Consider the following 23941-nt stretch of genomic DNA (forward strand, 5'->3'; position numbering starts at 1 on the left):
AAATATTTTCTATTTTAATTCTGCTGGATAAATAGTGTTGAAATAAATGTTATCAACACTATTTATTCAGCAGAATTTAAGTAGTTTTAAGTTCTATGCAGTAATATATATATATTTTAGAGAAAATGAATACTGATAAAGTTAAGTAAATGGGTGGTGGTTGGGTGCTATACTGGTTTATTTAGGTAACTGGATGGGATTTTTCATACTAGTTTAATTCATTTACTGGGCTACCAGTTAGTGCCTTTCCACCATAATGGGGGCTGGAATGCTAACTACACTACACGTTCATGGCAAGAGTTTAGTTTGAAGAGAGATAAGCTGGGAGACTTCTCTCCCTAACTGGAGTGTTCAGGAACATTCTTGTTCCTCTCTAACCTCGCCCGTGGAATTTTGAGTCGACCACTATGCGATGAAATCGTGACTGGTATTGAGTTTTAAAGGAAAGTTGGCTTTCCCAACTGGGGTCAGAGATAAGAAGTTTTTGTTAGTTGTGCTTCACCATGAATTATTTGATTAGTTTTGACCAAACCTGAACTGTCTGGTTGGTTCAGGGTGGTAGAGCAAAGATCAGCTGAAATTCTAACTTCAAGAGGTAAGTTTTTAATTTACTTACCCCCAAATGGTAATACCTTATTTTTTGTTATTCTTATTTTTATTTTTCAATTTTTTCTTTACTTTAGAGAGCAGTCATTTTCCCACAACTGTCTGCAGGCAGTGAAGGGTGATATAGATGTGAGACACTTTGGGCTTGAGCACCCACATCTCACTCTCCTTATTTCTATATCTATTGCTACTCCTTTATTTTATTTCTTTATGTGAGACAGGCAAATGGAAGTTACCACTGACAGATGGTGTGTCTCTACCACAATATAGGTCCTACTTTTGCAGTCACTTCCAAAATCTAGGGCACATGCTATATCCCACATTATAGCTTGTACTCTGGAATCATTTTAAATAGTACAGCAACGTTGTTTATTATTTTTAATTTATTTTTGTTTTGGCTTTCTTTTAGGATGTAACAAACATATATTCAACATATACCAAAACTGTAGTTTCAGAGTAAATTAGTTGTAATGTGTAAATATTAGCATTAAAATTATAACGATATTTACTTTTTTTGTGTGTTTGTTCACATATTTATTTATTACTATAAACTTTTTTTTTTTTTTTTTTGTCTTCAGAGTAAAACTTATGATTCAGTCACTGATAAATTTATGGACTTTTCATTTGAAAAGGTAAGCATTTAAATACATTTTAATATATGTTTTGTTAAGAAAGAGATTTGTACAGGTTTAAAATACTACATGTATATAAAAATTCCAAATAACTTTCGTTTTCCATTGTATTAAAGCATATAAATTATTAATTAACACTTGCATATTGCAAGACTTAAAGATTTTTGTAAAATAATAATACCATGGTTCCATTTGGTTTTTGTCAAAGCCCAAGAATGAAAATTCCATCAAATCATATATTTTTAAACTGTCAGATTACTTTTTTTAGTTGCTTATCTGTGTATATGTGAAAATTGTTTAATATCTATGAGGGGTAATCTATATTATGGCATTTCATTGAATTCAGTATTCAGTATTATACAGTGGACTAACTATTTATTGATCGTATATTATGTTAAAGATTTCATTCGTGTTGTTGAGAAAGAAATATTTAACATATGAATACAATGAAATAGTTTAGTTATCTGTGACTTTAAAACAGAATTGTATATATGTTATGCCAGTGTCACTATAGTGTTTACCTTTTATACCATTGATTGCTTTATGATAGATTAGGGGAATCTGTACTTTTCTGCTGTATGGATCAAATTCAACAAGTCATAGTTCCATATACTGAACACAAGTGTATTTTAAAATACTACACTGAAAGAAATATTTAATTCTCTTTTTGTTTGTTTTTAGGAGCAGTTTTTTCAGTGTGTGTGTGTGCGTGTGTGTGTTTTCCAGTATTATTATTATGACCTACATTATTTTGTTCTCTCCATAGACAGGTCATTTAAGAGTTGTTTTTTTTAACACAATTGTTTTTTGTGCCTTGTTAGTAACTACATTATTTTCTTTCCCTTGGCTACAGACTAATAGTGCATACATGCTCTTCTATGAAAGAGTTAATCCTAAGGAAGTCCAACAGAGTCTGCCTGGACAAACAGCAAGTGGTCAGCCAACTGTAGAAGTGACCAGTGACCAGAACCAGACCTTTGAACTTTCTCAAGAACTGGCTGAGGTAAAGTTTGAAAAGGTTAAAGAAGTGGTCTGTTTTTGTTTTTTAATAACTAATGTTTTTCCTCCTTTGCAGGAATTGATATGTATCATGAAGAATTATTTTTTCTTTGAAAAGTCAGAGGATTAAGGTATAACACACAAGATAGGAAAGGAAATTTACCAATAATTTCTAATTTTTTTGTATGACAGAAAGCTATATCCAAATTTAAAGTGGCTTTTCTTTAATTTCACAGTGGATCTGGCAAGACAACATGCAGTTTCTTCAAGATCGAAGTCTATTTGAGCATACATACTTCAAGTAAGACTTTTCAGTATTTTTTCTATTTACTAATGATTTAAATTTATACAGATATTTGTTTATTAATATTAACAAGGAGGTAAGTCATTAAATAAACTAGTCAAGCTTTGTTTTACCTGATTGTCATTTGACACAAATAAACTCAGAAGGTTGAGTGTGTTGTATTGAAATGTTTTTGGAACAAGGCACATCATTCCAGTGTTAGTCATAACTTTAATTCATACTCTATCTGATGACCATTCATTTTGACAATAGCTCTGCAGTGTGGTGTCCATTGTTAGACTTGTGTCAAAAGCATACCACTCCTCCCTGCAGCTTTTTATAATCCATCTAGTCATGAGGATGATATTTTTCCAGTGCTGATTTCAGCAGTCAGATTACACAGAAATACATAGAAACTGTATCTGACAACATAACCAATATGTCTTCAAGGTATGTGACAGTTGAATGGGAGGTAGAACTTATTTTACTAAACTTGTACCCTGTTGGCCTTATTTCTGAAAACGCTTGTGTTCCCATGTGGTGCAAATACTTAGAACTTTAGTCTAATAGTAAACAGAGTTTCCTTCCCATATTAAATCCACTCTTCTGAGTTATAACTTGCCCCTGATGCAATATTTAGTGAAGATGACAAATCCTTAAGAAATAGTTTCATGAAAGCTATGTACCTTCTTATGAAATTGTCTTCATTCTTTGACTTATAGAAAATAGCACAAGAGTTGTTACAGTTATCAAAGTGAATAAGCTTTTGTTGAGCAGTACCACTTAATGCTATTTTTCCACAGCTAGGTATATTTTCCTGTTGTTTTCTGCAATTGGTCTTCCTTTCTTTAGGATGTTTTGAAGCTACTGATGTGTTTGTGTATTCTTACCAGATACTAAGTTTGGCTTATCTTGTCTGTGGTTCAACATGTCACTTATCGTTTTTGATCCATATGCCTTTATTTATTAATATTGTTAAGTACAAGAGATATTTCTATCATATAAAAACCTCAATCTCCAAACTGAACATGTATTTATGATCTGATTTATCAATATTTTGTGTCAGAGGTAACTTGTACATACCCTTCTCAACTTTTGATGGTGTCACACCACATATGGAATGCCAAAGAATGTCAAAATGTTTTTTTACTCGTGTTTCTATCATGACATTGTACTGGTTGTGATTGTCATATAATTTGCTGAATAGCATATTTAGAATTCATACAACACTTAACACTGAACATTTTTTAATGCTTTAAAGCAGTCACTTTTAATCATAATATCATTGTTAGCAGTTTGTTTTTCATTCTTTGTTTTATGTATAACTTTATTTTTCTGTCTTGTCTAGTTTCATGTGGCAGATCTGTGGTTACATACCTCAAACCCTCTCTGGATGTAAGGATATCACTCTGCTGTCTGCTAAACTAGGAACATCATTTGTTTTAGAAACTTTTATTCATGCTAAAGAAAAGGTGTTGTAACTGTTCATTAGCTTTGTTATTGTTGATCTTATTATTCTATAATACTTTTGTCTCATTCTTTGTCATTAAAATAGTATTTCATTAAATTTTTAATGTCTTAAAACTTGTTTAATAGTATTTATAATAAATGTGTTCTTAACCATAAGATTATAAGATCAGACAATGTGTAAGCCATCTGTTTCAGACAGAAATGACTCAGTAATGGGTGGAACAAGTAAACCATTAAATTCAGACTGACAAAAAACATTTCAGGGTATTAAAACTATATTATTTGAAGGTTTTGTTGTGTGTTGTGGGGTATTTTTATATTTTTTTGTGGTATAGTTTTTGCCTCTTTTATTCAACTACTAAACTGCATTTTTTCTTGTCATAATTCTTTAATACATGTATTTTTGATAAATGTACTGAACGTTCTTTAAAAACAAATCATTTGTGCCTAATCATGTATTCACATTGCTATAAATACTACCTACAAAAATATTTGTTTTGAGTCAGAAAGTGAGACATCAATTAATCTTAAGACATTTTGTAAAGTATTAGACCGCTTTCTCCACACTAGTGTTATTAAATATTAACTATACTTTTGAGTTTGGATGAATTATATCTTGACCACTGTCTATTAATTTATTTATCTATTTTTAGAAATGATATGTTAGTACTATTGTATCTCTTAGTGTTGTACTGTATTAGTAATATCTTTTGGTATTGTACTGTAGTAGTAACAATATAACTATTGTTATTAAATTGTAGTAATATCATACCTTTTTTATTTTTTATAAAATAAACTTCAAATGTTATATTATTAGCTTTGTTTAATGCAGGTTAGCATCTGCATTATGACTACCTTAAGAAGATTGTCTTTTTAGGTTAGTTTTATTTATATATGTATATTCAGATTTCTAATTGGTAAGTTTCTGAAAACCCATCTGAAAGTGACTAACTTATTATGTTATTAGAGCATTTTGTTAACCCTAGGAAAACTGTTTTGTCTGTTAAAAAACTATTTTTTTTAATAAGAGAGCACTTCACTAACTGTTCTTATTAATACCATATCTAGCCCACTATGGCTCAATGGATAGAACTCCTGACAAAACAGTTTAATGCCAGTCAGAGTGCTTGTGAGGTAGGTTGAACATTAATAACTTTCCAGCTTGTGACAGCTCAAGAAGCTGAAACCACCATTGTAACTTACACTTATTAATTTGTATTATGTCTCATCTGCTTTTTCTGAAATACCACATACATATGCAAGCCTAAGAGCATGTTAGAAAATCTAAAAAGTTACTATCTTATCATGTTTGTAAAAACTGTCTGTGTAAATGTTTTATGGGTACACTCTGTATGAATGTTTTTTGTAGATACTGTCTTTTTCTGAGCATTTTTATAAGTAGTGTCTGTGTGAATGGTTTATAGGTAGTCCCTTTGTTAATTATTTTTTATAATTAGTGTTTATTTAAATGCTTTTGTACATAGTCTTTTTCTGAATGTTTATAAAATATTTTAATGCAAATCTGAAATAAGAATTCGAATCTATAGAATCAATACAGAGATATGAATGTTATTAGCTGCTAATGTAAATGATGTAATCAGATTTTCATTGTTCCCAGAAAACTCAGTGTCACAGTAATCTTTTAAGACTAATGCAGCATTCTTATACTTAACATTGTTGAAAGTTTTCTAACTTTAACTGCAACAATAAAAAGTTATTAGAATATCTAATCTGCCAGGTGTTTGAAACTGTGAAATGATAAAAGGGAAATATGTTGTATCAACTGAATTTTTGTGTGTTTTTAGTGGTTTTTAGACCACATGGCAGAAAACGACTGGTGGCCAGTACAGATACTTATTAAATGTCCTAACCAGGTAGTGAGGCAGGTAAGGAGTCAAGATTTTAGTCATTATTGAGTTTCGTAACAACTAATTGTTGGAAAGCAAAATAAGTTATGTAGGTGGTTAAAGATTGATGGTAACTAATTTTATATAAAAATTAAAATAAAGTGCATATTTCACTTTAAATTTTTCATACCAGGTTTTTGTTGGTAGGAGATTGTATGACACCAATGTTGGGGAATGCTACATAACATTTAAAGATAACATCTTTTGGTTTATCTAGGCTGACCCATTCATTAGACTGTATATAAAAAAACTCAGAGCTAAATCTCATCATTCAAATATTTATATAGCCTTTTCTTAAACTCCATTAAATTTACTATTTTAACCACATCATAAATAAAAGATAAACATTCCAAATGTGAAGGGGAGGAGAGGATCCTGGTAGTCGAGGGGTCCAACCATAACACACCACTTTGGTCTTGAATTCCTGTAGACTGGCAGCCTTGGGGTGGTTCCCTCAGGGTCAGGAGGAGTCGTTCCATAGAGCATATGCTCTCAGATCACAATCTTTTTCTCTTTAATACTGGTTCTTATACTTATTTTCCTACACCTCATCAGTCTTTTACTGCTAGTGATCTCTGTCTGCTCTCCATCACTTTTCTTTCATTTCATTTGGGGGTTAACATTGACCCATGGGGCAGTGATCATTTTCTTATCATTCTGAGGGATACAAGCTGCAGTTCATTGCCACTTGACCTGCGTGCCTCAGTAAAAGTTGAACCAGGCCAACTGATTGCACAGAGTATCACCCATAGTCTTGGCAAAAGCTTTTATTGTGCATCTAGTACTTCTTTCCTCCACCCTTTTAGCCATCAAGACTCGGGCAGAACAGTCACCTCTTTCTTTTCAAGCTGATTGTCTCTGTGACTATAATTGCTCCTTTATCCAGATAGGACTCAAGCTTGCTCTTCATTGGTCTAGCAGAACATTGGTCAGACCTGGTGATATTCACTACAAGATGCTGCACCATCTCTCTCCTGCCTATCTTGCTATTATTCTGGTTGTTTTTAACTGGATCTGGCAGGAGAATGCTTTTCCTGATGCTTGGTGCCTGGCTTTTGTTCTCCCTCTTTTTTAGTCTTGGGAAGGATCCCAGGATTTCTTCAAACTACTGTACAGTTGCTTTGATTAGCTGTCTCTGTAAGTTCTCGAGAGGATGGTTAATGCTTTTCTTGTTTGATTCCTTGAATCAAACAACCTCCTCTCACCCACCCAGTATAGGTTTCAATGACAATGCTCCACCATGGACCACCTGATTCGACTTGAAACGTCAATCAGGAAAGCCTTTCTCAAGTGACAACATGTTATTTTTGTATTTTATGACCTTGAGAAGGTTTGATACTACATGGAGCTATGGCATTTTGCGAGACCTCCACTCATATGGGCTACTTGGCCATTTGCCCCTTTTTACTAAATACTTTTAAGGACTGTCTTAAGTGTCGCACTTCTCATTATAAAGATTAATATCATCACTGGATGACTTCCTCCTGCTGTTGCAAATGGACTCTATATTGATAACTTCCATATTTGGTGTAGACAACAGTAAACAGTTTTACATTTTCTCTCTTTAAAATTGTTTGCATGCGCTTTTGCCACCAGCGGGATATTCACCACAATCCTGAACTCTATCTCAGTGAAGTTGTGCTTCCTGTGGTCCCTGAGTCAAAGTTCCTGGGGCTTATATTTGACCTAAGCTCACTTTTATTCCACACATCAAGCAGCTACATGTCAAGTGTGCAAGAGCATTGAACATCCTCTGTGTTCTTTTTTCCACCTCTTGGGGAGTAGGTCAATGTTCTATGCTAAATATTTATTGTGCCCTCATTTGATCAAAACTGGATTATGGGTCTTTAGTTTATGGGTCTGTGAGGAACTCAGCTTTGAAGATGTTGGATCTTGTTCACTCTCTGGGGTTTTGGCTCTGCACAGGGCTTTCTGCACTTCCCTAGTCCAATGTTTGTACACTAAGTCTCATGAGCCTTCTCTAAACCTCTGCTGTTTGCAACTGTCTTTACTATATGCTTCAAAACTTTGATCCTTACCACAACATTCCATCTGGGGGACGTGTTATCCTTCCTCAGTGGGCCATGCTCTTCAAGAACAGAGAATCTGCCATTTTTTTTGGCCTTTGTATGTAGGTGCATTTGGATGAATTGGATTTGTCCTTGGATGACATTGCTGTCTCCACTGGTCAGTCCATTCCACCATGGCTTATTACCATCCCCACTTGTGTTCTTTACTCATGTCATCTGAGGAAGGCAGATACTCCTGATTGGAAGTACCATCTTCTATTTGCTGAACATCTGTCAAACCATCCTTCCATTTCCATTTGTACTGATGGTTTGAAATCAGGTGACTTTGTGGGCTCAGCCATAGTATGTTGTGGTTTCTGTGTTCACTGCTGAATTTTATGCCATTTCTCTTGATCTGGATCATGTAGAAACTATGTACTACATCAATACCAGTTGTACTATTTATACAAACTCACTTAGTTCTCTGTTGTGGCTGGAATAGCTTAACCTTAGTTATCACCCTGTACTTGTTAATATTAAAAACTGACTGGCCAATTTCTCTTTATCTTCCATTTCTAGCCAGTTCTTCTGGATACCAGGCTCAAGTCACAATAGCCTACATTTTGCTTTCATGTTGTCGTTATGACTGTGAGCAGTATCACCATTTTAGACATGTTTTTACTATGGGTTAAAGCCTGGCATTGGACAGTGTCATTGGCAATGGTAACACTGTCCTGCTCAGTTGTGTTTTTAATTCAAAAATTGGCCTTTGTTTTGTTTTAACATGATTCATTTTTGAAATTTTAATAATTTTACTTTTATCTCTAATTTTGTACTGATTGTTCAGCACAGATAGCCAAGTTGCTTTGTGCCAATAAACACCAAACCATCCAAATTTTTCTCATTATTCCAATTATGATAACCCATATGCATCTATTACAATTAAACTGATCTGCCATTTATTTGACCAACTCACTAAATGATCTAAATCCTTTTATAAATCAACAGCATTTTCTTCACAGCTAGCAACGTATAAGACCTTAATATCATCAGCAAATTTAAGTAATTTATTGGCCATTCTTTCGTGTGTCATTGAAGTAACTCAAAAAGAGCAAAGGTCATAACACTCACGACATTAATTCAATTTCAACTGAATTGCTTTTATAACAACTATTCAGCCTATTTTCTATCCAGTGAGCTAACTTATCCTCCACATCTCTATGGATCATGTTTTTTTTTACTGTTAAATGCTTTCTGAAAATCCAGATACACCAAATCCACACCCTTAGTATGTTTGTTAAAGAATGACAAAACATTGGTATTACAAGATTTTTCCTAAATGAAACGCTGCTGACTATCTCAAAAATTTAAACTTATAAAAACTTTTCCCACCACTGAAGTATGTTTAATAGGTCTATAACTACCAGGTCGGTTTTTATCATCTCTCTTGAAAAGAAGAGAAACATCAGGCAAAATCCACTCTTCTGATACCTGCTCATTATTTGAGGACTTGCAGAGAACAGTAGCACACACTCATTCCCTCACTTCCTTAAAAACCTTTTCGGAAATAGATTCTGACTCAGGAGGAGGCTTATTTTTAAACTTCCCTGTTCATTCTTAAACAAGTTCATAATTAATGTCATCATTGTGTTCAACCTTGTTTCTATTTAGCAGCTGTTCAGGGTGAAGAATATTGCTCAAACCTTCATGAAAAGTTTTTTTTTTTTAAAGTAGAATTAAATAACCATTAATGATGGTTTAATAACACAGGCATTTATGAACATGTTCTCTTTTATTATCTCTCAAATTTCTACTACCATTCTAATGTTTTGTTTATCCTCAATGTGTTTTAAAAAAATTCTTATGTTGTTTTATTTTCATTCAACTTTGTTTCATGTACTCTGTTTGATTTCCTATTTTCCTGTTGGACCAACTGTCTTGAATCTCTTTAATCTTTCTATCAAGTTCAACTTCTTTTTAAAATTTAATACATTTCTTTTATTGTGTTAGTGAACCTGGGTTCTTACTTATAGCCACCTTTTTTATTGTAATGAACTTGTCTGTCTTGAATATACGAAAATGTATTTTTAAAATATTCCACTTTTTGTCAGTATCTTCAGTTAATTCAACTGTCCAGTTCACAACAGATAATTTTTGTCTCATCCATTTAGAATTTGCTTTCTTGAAATTTATAATCAAAATATTATTCTTTGTGTCCGTATGCAATAAAATATCAAAGCTTGCACAGTAATGATCATCACTTGCACCCAAATGTTCTGCAGTCTCCACCTTCACAACTATTTCTATATTAGACATTAACAATAAATCTAAATAGCTTTGTTTCTAGTAGGTTTCATGGCTAATTGGTGAAGAAAATCATCATAAGTGGTTTATAAAAATCTTTCTCTCATGATTTCCCAAAATTTCTCTCAAAATTTCCCATTTCATATGCCTAAAGTTAAAATTCCTCAATTACAATGTCATTGACAACTGAATGTTTTTTTATTTATAGTAGTTTTTGATTAATTTGATCAGTTACCCTTCTGTTAAATTAGAAAACTTGTTATTATTTGTTTTAGTTGTTTTGAAATTTCATTTAAGTTGTTTTAGCAAATTAGTTCACATATTATCTCAAATTGTTACTAATTAAATAACATGATCTGCAGCTGTTTCAGAGGCTCTGCATTCATGTGATCAACCAGTTGAAACCTCTTCACTCTCCCTATTTCCACCAGTATGGAGACAGGTAACTAGTATTATGTATTGTGTTATGTCACATTAAAATTACTAAAAGAAAAAATGTTTTCTTGAGAACCACACACCTAAGATGTTTTGTCAGAAAGAATTTTATGAAATTGTCTGTAATTATGGCTGTGCTGGAATGAAAGAATGGTTTTAGAGTTAGTATTTGTTTTGCAATCAAGTTAACATAAGTATGAATAATTTATTGTCATCAGAATACTTGGAAGTCTCTTCAACATTAATCATTATGAAAGCCACTGAGCTTTGCTGGAATTGGCTCAGTAAAGGATGATATACTGAGAGCAGTGATATTGATTTTTCCAGTTTATTAGTAGCCTAATTAAAACTAGGGATAAATTTGTGCTTTGCATATGACATATGTATTGAAATGATTTGACTATTGAAACAGTATTCAGAAAAAGTTGTCTTTCTGAGTAATCACCATCTTTGACTGTGTTCTTGAGATTTTATCTTGATCAAACTCTTGATAAAGTGACGTTACAACAGTGAAGTTTTAAAGTTGTGGTATCAAGAAGTGTAAAAATCATATGCTGTAATTTTGTGTGTGTGTGTTTAAATCACGTTTGTATGTCAACTGAAATCTGTTTTTATTTTATTTTCCACAGTGTGTTTGCTGTGGAGCATTAAAAATTAATGAATTTGTGACAATGACTATAAGGCTAATTACCATAGATTATATAGTGGATAAACTTGTATATGAAACTAATTTAATCTGTAATTCTAATTATAGATTTTTAAGGCAACTGTTGAAATTTGTATTGAAATAATATTGCATTATTTATAAACCACAGAAGGCTAAAGAATTAACTTGGTGTGTTTCCTTGCATGTTAGTGAAATGAATGTTATAGACATCATAGTTTAGCACTCATGTAAATATAAAAGTACTACTTCACAATTAGCAAATAGGAATATTAAATTACATGCAAGTTAGGATGCATATACACGTTGACGGACACACACATTGGTTCTTTAGTCACATAAATATTGAATAAAGACAGCAGTATCTGAATTATTAATAAAAAACTATGTAAAATAAATGCAGATATGTTTGCCAGATTATTAATTATTCAGTGAGAAAGTGAAAATTATTCTTAAAATGCATGTTGTACACAAAAGTGGTTATTGATTTTAGATTTTCACACTATAGGTTTTAAGCTGTTGTAAGTAATTTTTTGAATACTTATAAATGATTATAGTGATGACTCCACTGATGTGGATTTTAGCCAACTTGGCCAGGATTCATGTGTAACCCGTTTCATCAAAAAGCTTCTCACATTGGTAAGGTTGCTTTTTGTCAAACAAGACATTATGTTAACTTGCTCTGACACTTCCACAGTTCCATTGTTGTCATAATTTTGCTTCTATGTTAGTTAGCTATAAAATCAGTTATGTATGCATTCTATAAGGAAAGATATTTTAAGTTCATTTTTCCTTCTAGGAAGTGTATTGTATTATTTCCAGATTAAATAATACTTTTGACACAGATTCAGTGTTTTTATAATGTTTGCTTTCTCTCTAATACTTTGAAAGCTCTCGCACCATTTTTGTTAACATGTCTTCATCATGCAAATTGTTCTTATCAATTGTCACATTGTTTCAACAAGATTAGGCAGGTTATTACACTTTATTAATTGTTCATGGATCTGTTTGAATTTTTACAAACTATAAAATGTTCAGGTGTACATAAATCTATAATGTCCTTTCGTAGTTCATGGGCTTAAGCAGTAAACTAAACAGTCTGCATTTTCTTTGATATGTTTTTAATTTCTCTTATTCTCATCATAGAAAAAGTATTGCAGCTACAAAAAAGATCTGTTTATAGGGTTGCCATGCATTATAGTAGAGATTTATTCTTCGTTCATTGAAATTAAACGTTTTTGAAAACTTATCTTGCTTCACATTTAAAACACCAAACAATTAACTGTCTCCCACTCTCTCCTTGTTTTTTTAACTGTCTTCACTTAGATTGAACATGGAGCCAAAGAACACTTGAAACATTTGACAGAGTACTTTGCTTTCTTGGTGGAGTTTGCTAAGATGGGAGAAGAGGAATGTCAGTTCCTTTTATCTGTAGAAGCTATTACTACCATCGTCAATTTTTATCTGGGACAGAAAAGTTCAGATGACACAGGCTGTGTAAGTGATAAAACAGGTGTTAGAAAACATAGGTTTTCTCTGACATCAGTTACATATGTTTTTCAGGGTTATGTCTCATCTGCTTTGTTTAAATTATAATTTAATGACTGCTTTTTGTTCTTTTTTTGTTGCCAGATATCAGATGTAAAGTTTGGGAGCTTTGTTATCTCTAAAGTAATTGTACTTGTCTGTGTATATCGATACGTGCAGATATTCTCGAAAGTTATGTAAACAAAACATGAGATAGAAATATTTGTGCTGCAGGTTGAGGTAGTATCTGATGAAGATGATGATGATGATGAAGTGGTTTCATCAGTAGATGATAAGTACAAACCTGCATCACTAGAGAAGATGATTACCCTGGTGGCTCTGCTAGTAGAAAGATCGAGAGGAGATGATCACCGTCTTCATTTATCTCATAATGACTTCAGTACTGTAGCAGGAGGGAAGGTGGGTAAACCTTTAATGTTCAAAGTTAATCAGTAGGTTCTTAAAATACACCTCTAACCTCTTTGTTCTGTATGTATTGGAAAGCTGAAGTCAGTACAAAAAGTATATGATAAAGTATTTTTGTTGCCTTCTTAGAATTAATATTTTGTTTCTAGTGCACTAAGTTTTTGTTGGTGAGTTAACTAGCTCAAAATATTTTTGTTAAATAAATGTTAATGTAGTTTTAAAGTATTTCATTTTCAAAAAACTTATTTTATTATCACATTAAACAAATTTGTTATGTATATGTATACTTTTTCTGCGTAGGGTTTTCCATTTTTACATCAGCAGATCCGAGATAATATAAACTTACGACAGACTTGCAACCTCATATTTAGTTTGTGTCGTTGGAATGAACCCCTAGCTCACCATGTAAGTGACAAGTTTTGAGACATATATGCAAATTGTACCTTTCTTGAGTAACTTTGACTACTGTAAATCGTAATGAGAAATTTGAAATACTTAAATATACAATGTGATTGATAAAACTGGTCTAACATATTTGATTTTTATGTTTATAACTACATAATTCATGTGCATTATAAATGTTTTTAGCAAGGCACATAATAATGAAAGTTGCTTGATTTTTCCTGTTGATTTAGTATAAATAAATACATCCATATATAAGTGTGACTCACAGTTTAAACCTTTCATTGTTAAACCATGTATATAATTTTCACTTCTGTGGATCCTAAATATCTAGAATGTTTAAAATATCAATTCTTTAGATATAATATATAGAAAAATCATTATTTGTTAAAAGTCTTAGTAAGGTTTAAAAAAAGGCAAAATTACTGTATTCTTACAATTAACTTTTTTAAAAATTTAAAATTGTGTATACTTGTAAATTTTATTGGATGAGTTAAAAGTATTTCAAACACTTTTTTTTTCTGTGCTTAAGTTATTGCACCTAATTTCTGGACTAATTATGTTTTTTATGGGCTCTTATTGAATATTCTTATTATTACAGACAACATATATTGGTCTCAGAGAGCAAACATGTATATGCTTCTAACACATTGCTAATAAACATTGTTGATGATTGTAATGATTACCAACAGTGAAAATTTATGCTTTTCTAGTAGTCTGTAGTTGGACATTTTTGTTAATAAAACAGTCTAATATTGGCATTTATCAGTTTCTTTTTAAACAGTGTTATGTTATTAGCAATATAATGCAGGAGAGACCTTTCCTAGATATTTTTGTAAATGGGTGGGCAAATGTAACAGCCTTCAGATAGACCTTATTAACATCTTGTAATTTAGACTGTTATCAGATACTTACTAAGAATCTAATGTAACACAGATATTATCAGACATTCTGGTTAACACTATAATGTATCACACACACTGTTATCATACTTATTAAATTGTAATGTAATATTACTGACTGTTATGAAACATTTTCATTAGCAGCATAATGTAACATGTAATGCTATAGGATATTTTTGTCTTGATATAGTAATGGTCTCTAACAGTGAAATATTTTGGGGTATGAAATTATTGTTAAAAGAAAAATATCACACATTTTTTGTCACTTATTTCAAGGTCTTGTTTTTTGTGTGAAACTTTTGATATAGAAATTAGTATATGATCTGAATGCTGCTCTCAGTTACTTTTCAATATATGTGAAATATTTGACTTTATGTGCAAGGGGTGGGGTCAAAGTGTGTATGTCAAACCTTTTACAAACTGACATTCTTAAAAAGTTAAATAACTTTGTTATCATTGTATGTCAATAAACATAGCATCAGAATGTAGTTTATAATTCAAATGTTAATGTTATACAAGCTTAATTTCTTAATTTAAAAATTAAATATTTAAATCCATTCTCAACCTCCACTTTTTTGTGTCACTTGATAAATATATACTCTAGATTCTCCATTTTAGGTTTATTTCATTTTTTTGCATGCATTTTTGAATGCCCACCAATTAAGTACACCAACTACTTTTTGAAATGTCAATAAATGTATTACACTCAACACAGAATCTCCTCCTAACTTTTCTTGCTTTAAAAATTACTTTGTTGTCTGCTGTATAATTTCATAACCATGATAAATGTCTATTTCCCAAGGAGATTTTATTGAATTACCCATCCTTCTTTGGGTAATGTAATCTTTATTACCTATATATATATAAATGGTAAAACACTGGATAAATTATAGTTATTTTAAGTTATTCTCTTTTATTATCTGAATTATAATTTTTGTCAAAAAACAGATATTTGAAGAGCTACACGAATTATTTATTGGATAACTAATACAGTATGGAAAAATAGTATTAACAAAGGACACTAGATGTATAATATGAAGTCCAAATAGATCTATAAGAAATGCTAAGTGGTATTTCACATGTATATGTATGTTTTATTTATTGATATATAGTTTTAATGGATGCAAAATGTAAAAATTAAAAACTTATTACATTATATAAGAAAACTTAAATAAGAACACTGTCATATTGAGATCAACACACAAGGTTCTTGTGTGTAATGTATTTGATACTTTTTTCTGCTGTAATTTGAGCTATGTTTTTAAAAATGCTGGGTGATTTATTGTTATGTTCAAGAAATATAAAACGTTTATTGAAGGAGGTTCTAGAGGTTACATAAATGAATTATGAAAACTGTAAGGTGAAAAAATATTTTTCTTAACATGAAAATCACCTTGCATCCAGGATAGTGAGTACTCAAGGCAGACTGTCTTCATAAATTTAGATTAATTTTTTGTGTGTATAACAGATTTTTCATGTTTACTAGAAGCTTATCAAATTTTGTAAGAATAAATATTAAATTATATTAAACATTAATTCCCCATGTCAAAGAAAAATACACAAGTCATTTCAAGTTATATTATGTATTACTTTTGGAAATTTCTTGTAATAATAATAATAAATCATGGTATATATCAAATTTCAGAATAAGCCTCTCACTTGGAATAATTGGAATTGTTTTGCTGCTGAGTTAGTATTATTATTTTGGGTTTAAGAGCTCCTAATTTGTTTAGTAACTTATGTGAAAGTTTATGATTTCTCTGTAGTTTCCGTTTGTGGTAAAACAGTTTTAAGAGTGGATAATTCTTATTTTTTAGATAATCAACATGATCTTCTCAGCCATAACCAAACAACAAGAGGTAAGACCAATTGTATACTTTTAGTTTTTATTTCTTATGAGTCAAGCATTAAAAGAACCTGATTTTTTTATGTATTCATTTAAGTTTTACCAAAATAGTGTAGTCTGCTTAATGTTACATGTTTGACATTCTAAAATACAGTTTTTGTTTAGCTAGAGAAAGTAAAGTTTGCAGCTGAACTTTTTCCTGGTTGAATTCAAACATTTTAAAGCCTCCAGAGTGTACTAAAGAGACTGTTTAAACTAAAAACTACATAAAATAAATCTTGCTTTCAGTAGTCTATTAACCCTTTCATGATGGCTGCCTCGCTTCTTTTCTGTGTACAACAAGGTTAAATTAAACATCTGTACTATCAGTATATGTGAATGAATTTAACATTATAATAGATGTTATGTTTCAAATCTTTACATTATCTAACTTTTAATTCCTTTATTTCAAAAGAAACCTTTTGTGTTGTCATGTGACCCACAAGCTATGAAAAATATCAACTTTGATTCTTCCTTTGTTGATATAATTAATGTCAGCCCTGTAAATGTACATTTAAACATTTAATTATGTTTACTTGAACTATTAACAAAAGTTTCAAAGTTCTCTCGCAAAGTAAAGTAAAAATAAGAAATACATTTTGTTAGCCTCCACATCCATTTTCTGTACCTTTACTTGAGTTTTGTAACATACTTGTAGTTTTTGCATATACATGTATATAGACAATAGAAAGAGCTGATTTTACTCTACAGTCCACTGATAAATATTCTGAAATTGGCATGCAGTTGGTAGTTTATATCTACAACCATAGTAACTTGATGACCATTCTTGAAGAGCTGAAAATAATTGGAAATAATTTATCATTATATGTGATACACATGAATGTTTGTTATTTCTTCAGGCAAGTGGACCTTTCTTCAAGTTGTTATCTATGTTGGTGGAGTTTGTGGGTGGTCCCCCAGGTTTACCTCCTTTTACCAACCTCATTTTACACAGAATCTGGGAGGTAAGATGATTTACACAGTTTGTATTTACAACTGGTTAAAGATTTCTGATTGCTTAATTTCTAACTACATGAAAAAACCTTTTTTATTTAAATGGTGGAAGCAAAAGCTATTCAAAAAAGGATGAGAACGTACGTAGCATAAATGGTTGAGTACAGTAAAAGATTGACATAGGTGAACATAAGTAAACCTTTGCAGTACAGATAAGCTTGTTAAGAATTTAGGTATACTTTCATGATTGGATAACTTGGAGCTGAGCCCATTGTGTGTAAAAATTGCATTAGATTAAGGTATGAATTAACAGGATTCCATTACTCATATTAGTTCAGATTTATATTTTTACCAATGTGTTATACCTTTGAATTAGTCTATGTTTTGTTCCTGTTGGTTTCCACCATATCGGATTTTTATACCTTTGAATTGGTTCTGTGTCTTGTTCTCTGTTGGTTTCCACCATACCAATTTTATACCTTTAAATTAGTTCTGTTTTGTGCTCTGTTGGTTTCCACCATATCAATTTTACACCTTTGAATTAGCTCTGTGCCTTGTTCTCTGTTGGTTTCCACTATACCAGTTTTATACCTTTGAATTAGCTCTGTGCCTTGTTCTCTGTTGGTTTCCACCAAACCAGTTTTATAACTTTGAATTAGTTCTATGTTTTGTTTGTTGGTTTCCACCATATTAGCATTTTATGATGATACTTCTTTTTTTACTTTAATTATTGAAAATTCACCTACTGTTGTATATGACAATGGTAAAGTGCAACTGTTGCATTTCTTAAATATACTTTCTGTGCACTACTTCTTTGAACTTTGTATGCTCAGTGGTACATCAGTAAAACACACCCACTTGCATTATTCAAACTGTTGTTAAGTGCCTCATTGCAGTGTACCTATTATGTTTTATTTCATTTATAGTAGATAAAATTTAATTAAAATTAGATTCAAGTAGCTAGTAGTTTCTAATTGAAAATTTCATGAGTGAAACAGGGGATCTTAAATTATTATCTCATTATATATATTTAATGGTCTGTCTTGTTATATTTGATTTATCATGTTTTAAGGTTATCAGAATATAATTTTAGTTTATTGTCACTGCAAATTTCTCTTAGATCAAGGTCAGTATTTGTTCTTAATGGTCAATACAGAATCTTTTCTTTTGTCCGGAGTATATTCTAAAATGTTGTAAATATGGTTCTGTGCATTGATCAGAAATACTCTAAAGCTGTGTTCACTGTTTCTTAATATTTATTCAATTTTTATTTTTAACCTAATGGTTATTGTGTTTAGACATAGTAAAATGTTAATGTGTATTAATATAATGTATTATTTTAAGAAACATTTTTTCCAGTTGACATGTTTTTATTGGTTAATCATTATAAACATTATTGTTTACATTGTTTCTGCTAGGCCTCAGAGTATTGCCCTCAGCAGTGTTTGGAATGGCTTACAATGCAGGTTCCTAGAAATAAAGTTGCTCATTCATGGGTGCTTCAAAACATGGACAGCTGGGTGGAGAGGTTTCTTATGGCCCATAACCTGCAGCGAGTGAGGAATGGTTAGTGCCAAACAGATCTTCACAATACATAATTACATATTTAGTGATTCAGATTTTAACTAAAACTTAATTTTTGTTTATTAATAATGAAAAGTTATGTACTGAAAAATTTGTCCTATTTTTTTTCACCCAGCATGATAAGTTAGTTAAGACACTTGACTCACAATCTGAGGGTCATGGGTTTGAGTCCCCATCCCACCAAATGTGCTCACCCTTTCAGTCATAAGGGTGTTATAATGAGATATTCAATGCCACTGTTTGTTTGTAAAAGAGTATCCCAAGAGTAGACAGTCGGTGGGGATGACTAGCTGCTTTCCCTCTTATATTTCATTGCTAAATTAGGAACAGCTAGTGCACAGTTAGCCTCAAATTCAAACTAAACAAACTTGTTGTTGTTTGTTTGTTGTAGTTGTTTTTTTGGCTGGGAACAAACTGGTTATAAAATCATAAATCCAAGCCTCAAGAAAAGAATGATGTTACAAGTGAGGCTAGAGTGTGTACTTGTATTCAAAATATTGGATAAGTACACAAAAGTAGAAGAGATGTAGTTATTGTTTAATGTCTTCATTTTATTAAGCATCCCAACATTACTAGTAAAGTGTGTCAACTGTACTGTTACTTTCTCTTCTGATTTTAGTGGCTGCTTTACTTTTGGTATCTCTTGTTCCGAGTAATCACTTTCGGCAGGCCTTCAGGTCTACAAGGAGTATGCTTACGCCTCAGAAAGAAGTAACGGTAAGAATTAATTATGTTTACCTTATCTTTCCAACCTAAACAACTAACTAATTACAATGAAATGCAAGAAGGTACTGCCATATTGTGATTAAAAGTAAAACAGTATTCTTGTTTTATTTTTTCCAGTTAAACAGAATTCTTTAAAAAATGTCCTTAGATAAAGATAATTATTCCTGTTTATATTTGTTACATTGGTTCGCATAATAGCATTTTATCCTCCTTGCCAAATAGTATTTGTAGTACTTTAATAAATTTCACAGTCCAATATAAAATTAAAAAAAAACAACTATTTATGGCATGTCACAGAAGTAAGTAACAATTGGACACTTGACAACTGTTTGTTGTGTTGCATAAAGGGAGGTCCAAAAGTCAGCTGTCTTGCACTTCTAAATGGATAAAATTTGCAATGCAACATCATAACTCACTGATCTTGTAGCAGTTTACTTACCATGCTCATCTACTGCCTATATATTAATTTGAAGTGTGATAAACTAATGAGACAGTGGAGTAATTTATCCTTTAGACTGCCATGTATTTTGTATAGTTCAATACTCATTGATGAAGTTAATAAACATATAGTTTTTCTTTCTTTACATCGACAGTGGTTAATTTGGGTCAAACTCATTTTCCAATGCCTGTACTTTATAAGCAGACAGGTTAAGTGACAAGAAATGTTAGTGAATATGTTTACATGATATTAACTTTTTTACATTTGTGATAATACTGGTCAAATTTACACACAAATTATTTCAGTCATACATCTTTAGGTCATGTATTCTAGTTTTGTGTAAAAAGTATAAGTGCATGTGTTAAATGTTTGACTTTGTGGCTAATAGTGGACTTTTCATTTGTTTTTTAATGTTATGGAACTGTATAAGAAACTAAGAAAAGAAACTTTTTTCAAGAAAAAATTTTAACATTAAAATAATTTATTCCAAGGCATTATTAAAACTGGTTTAATTACACATGTTATAAGTTTTTTTGTGTTTTTACAATGTGCTTTTTATATTTTACAGATGAGTGGAGAAGCTCTAGGCATCATGCATCAGGTATAAATAATATTTTAAATTTTTAAAAGTAGTGTAATTTCACATCTTATGTTTCACAGATCTTGAAATAATTGTAGATTAATAAATGAATATATTTTTGTTGTGTTTATTTGATGTTATTTTCTCCAAAAAATAAATAAAGGAAAAGACTATAGCTTCTAACTTTTTCTCAATATAATAGTAATAGCATTTCAGAAGTAAGTAGAAAGGTAGTCAGTACATTATTTCCGGTGACAGAAGCTACACAATATTTTATCAATATAATCATATTTATTATATCAGCTTATTTTTAGTGGAATTATCTTTTTGCAACTGATGTTTTCAGTAACAGTTATGTTTAAAACACTTCAACTTTTCATGATTTCAGTAATCAGTTATCTTTCTGTTAACAGATGCCTTTAAACTTTTTGTATAAGTCTTATATCAGCAGTTAACTTTCAACCTTCTGTACAAGTCTTATGTCAGCAGTTAACTTTCAGCTTTCTGTGCAAGTCTTATGTCAGCAGTTAACTTTCAGCTTTCTGTGCAAGTCTTATCTCAAGTTAACGTTCAACCTTCTGTATAAGTCTTATGTCAGGAGTTAGTGTTCAACCTTCTGTATAAGTCTTATGTCAGGAGTTAGTGTTCAACCTTCTGTATAAGTCTTATGTCAGGAGTTAGTGTTCAACCTTCTGTATAACTCTTATGTCAGGAGTTAGTGTTCAACCTTCTGTATAAGTCTTATGTCAGGAGTTAGTGTTCAACCTTCTGTATAGTTAGTGTCTGTATGTCTTATGTCAGGAGTTAGTGTTCAACCTTCTGTACAAGTCTTATGTCAGGAGTTAGTGTTCAACCTTCTGTATAAGTCTTATGTCAGGAGTTAGTGTTCAACCTTCTGTATAAGTCTTATGTCAGGAGTTAGTGTTCAACCTTCTGTATAAGTCTTATGTCAGGAGTTAGTGTTCAACCTTCTGTATAAGTCTTATGTCAGGAGTTAGTGTTCAACCTTCTGTATAAGTCTTATGTCAGGAGTTAGTGTTCAACCTTCTGTATAAGTCTTTATGTCAGGAGTTAGCGTTCAACCTTCTGTACAAGTCTCATGTCAGGAGTTAGCGTTCAACCTTCTGTACAAGTCTCATGTCAGGAGTTAGCGTTCAACCTTCTGTACAAGTCTCATGTCAGGAGTTAGCGTTCAACCTTATGTACAAGTCTCATGTCAGGAGTTAGCGTTCAACCTTATGTACAAGTCTCATGTCAGGAGTTAGCGTTCAACCTTATATACAAGTCTTATGTCAGCAGTTAACTTTTGGTCTTTGGTATATGTTTTATGACAGCATTTACCTTTTAAATTTCTCTACAAGTTCATGGTATTAATTATCTTTTCGCCTTCTATATAGGTTTATGGCAGTACTTATATTCTAGCCTTCTATATAAGTTTTATGGTAGCAGTTTTGTTTACTCCCATTCTGCATAATGTTTCATAGTGTTGATCTAGTTGTGAACTTAGTAGTAAGCATGTTGTTTGATATTTCTTTAAAACCCTTCTTCTGCTTTTTTAGAGATGGGAATGATTTTAATACATATCTTTAGAGTTGTTCCTTTATATAAAACTTTAAAATAAGCATTTTTTATAAAATAATTATAATAAAGATATCAAATATTTATGACTTTTTTGGTTTCCTTGTCCAGTTAATTTTGTTTTCTTTAGTATCTGCTTCATATCTGTTTGGGAAGTTTGGGTTTCTTTATTGTGGGTCACTTGTCTAATCAGTGTTATTTTCTTTGATAATTCTCTCTAGAGTTTGTGAAGTTATGGTTTCTTTATTGTGGTAGCTTGTCTAGCCAGTATTGTTTTATTTGATAATTTTCTGTCAAACATTTGTGAAGTTTTGGTTTCCTTATTTTGGGTATCTTGTCTAACCACTGTTTTTTCTTTGGCAATTCTTTCTCATGTTTGTGAGTTTTTGGTTATGCCATACTAAAGTGTTTTTATTATCTTATTTCTCTTGGGTTTTTTTTTTAGATTTTAGTTATCAGAACTTCAAGCTAACAAATACAAAACCCTTGTTTTTCTCATGTTATTGTTCCTTTAGGCCTATCAATATTTAATAATTGTAATAGTATGGTTAAATGTGTTTATTACACACAATTTTCTGTGCTTCATATTCTGATACTTGTACATGTTATTTAAATATAAAAACCTTCATTAAAAGAATCTTTTGAGTTAGACTAATGGGAAATTCTGTTACGACATGTAAACTAAACATTCGTAGAAACATAGCTGATGTTGAAAAATAATGTTATGTGAGGTAGACTTAGTCACATTTCATTTACATATCCCTTTATTTCCTTTTATCTGAACAGATTTATGATATCCTGTTGAGGATGTTAAAAAGAGCAAAGCTTTATGTTGGTAAGTCTGTTTTGAAAATATCAAATTAAATGTTATTTTTAAAGACCTTTCAGAATAAAAAAACAACAACCCTGGAATATATCTTTAACATACATAGTTTCAGTAATGAGAAATGGGATAAATAAATCTTTTATTTTATGTGGAGGAAATTTAAACAGTAGTATATCTGGGTGAAGTATGGTATAAAAAAAATCTGTATAGGCTAGTCAGTAAAACTTATAGCAGATGCTTTCATTTTTGTAGTCCATGTTGGACTTCTCTGTCAGTAAACCAATAAACAATTGTTTTACCTTTTTTGTCACTTTTAATTGTTTCATATAAAACGTTAATTAACATCCTCTTTTGAGATTTTGTATCAAAAACGTGGAATTCGATGCTCATGGTGGTCACAGTATAGTTAGAGCATTGTATATGTTGGTGCTTAACAGCAAATATACATAATTAAAATTGAATATTGTATTTAACACTTATTGTAAAGTTTTTGATTATATCAAGAAATACCATTCTTGCATCACTCTCTTTAATATATATAATAATGATATCAACTATGAAGTACTGTTTTTAATATTTCTGAACATTTTAAATATAGTGAGTGAATTATACACACACCAATAGTTTTGCATAAGTTGCGTAGATAAAGTTTTGTTTAGTTGTAAAAATGAATTTTATTATAATAATGTATTTACAAGTTATTTATGGTGAAATTAAAACTGCTTCCTATTTAGTGAACTTTGGATTGATATTGAATATTCACAGTTTGTCATCTTTAAATCTCACATATGCTGTAATTTCTT

At 31.2% G+C, this 23941-nt stretch overlaps 1 protein-coding gene across 2 annotated transcripts in view; it reads left to right on the plus strand.

Annotated features, from left to right (window-relative positions):
* The window catches only part of puf (ubiquitinyl hydrolase 1 puf), a 136866-nt gene that overhangs the window by 100381 nt on the left and 12544 nt on the right, over window positions 1-23941 (plus strand). For both annotated transcript variants that reach the window (XM_076456603.1, XM_076456604.1), the window contains exons 46-62: window positions 1185-1238; window positions 2092-2241; window positions 2474-2538; window positions 3869-3992; window positions 5059-5124; window positions 5796-5876; window positions 10573-10652; window positions 11867-11948; window positions 12636-12806; window positions 13071-13256; window positions 13563-13667; window positions 16384-16425; window positions 17312-17416; window positions 18824-18971; window positions 19609-19706; window positions 20723-20755; window positions 23099-23147. In XM_076456603.1, coding sequence (XP_076312718.1) covers window positions 1185-1238; window positions 2092-2241; window positions 2474-2538; window positions 3869-3992; window positions 5059-5124; window positions 5796-5876; window positions 10573-10652; window positions 11867-11948; window positions 12636-12806; window positions 13071-13256; window positions 13563-13667; window positions 16384-16425; window positions 17312-17416; window positions 18824-18971; window positions 19609-19706; window positions 20723-20755; window positions 23099-23147 — 1639 coding nt within the window. The remainder of the gene's footprint in view (window positions 1-1184; window positions 1239-2091; window positions 2242-2473; window positions 2539-3868; window positions 3993-5058; window positions 5125-5795; window positions 5877-10572; window positions 10653-11866; window positions 11949-12635; window positions 12807-13070; window positions 13257-13562; window positions 13668-16383; window positions 16426-17311; window positions 17417-18823; window positions 18972-19608; window positions 19707-20722; window positions 20756-23098; window positions 23148-23941) is intronic.

Source organism: Tachypleus tridentatus, chromosome 9 (assembly GCF_004210375.1).
Source record: "Tachypleus tridentatus isolate NWPU-2018 chromosome 9, ASM421037v1, whole genome shotgun sequence".
Classification (NCBI taxonomy): domain Eukaryota; kingdom Metazoa; phylum Arthropoda; class Merostomata; order Xiphosura; family Limulidae; genus Tachypleus; species Tachypleus tridentatus.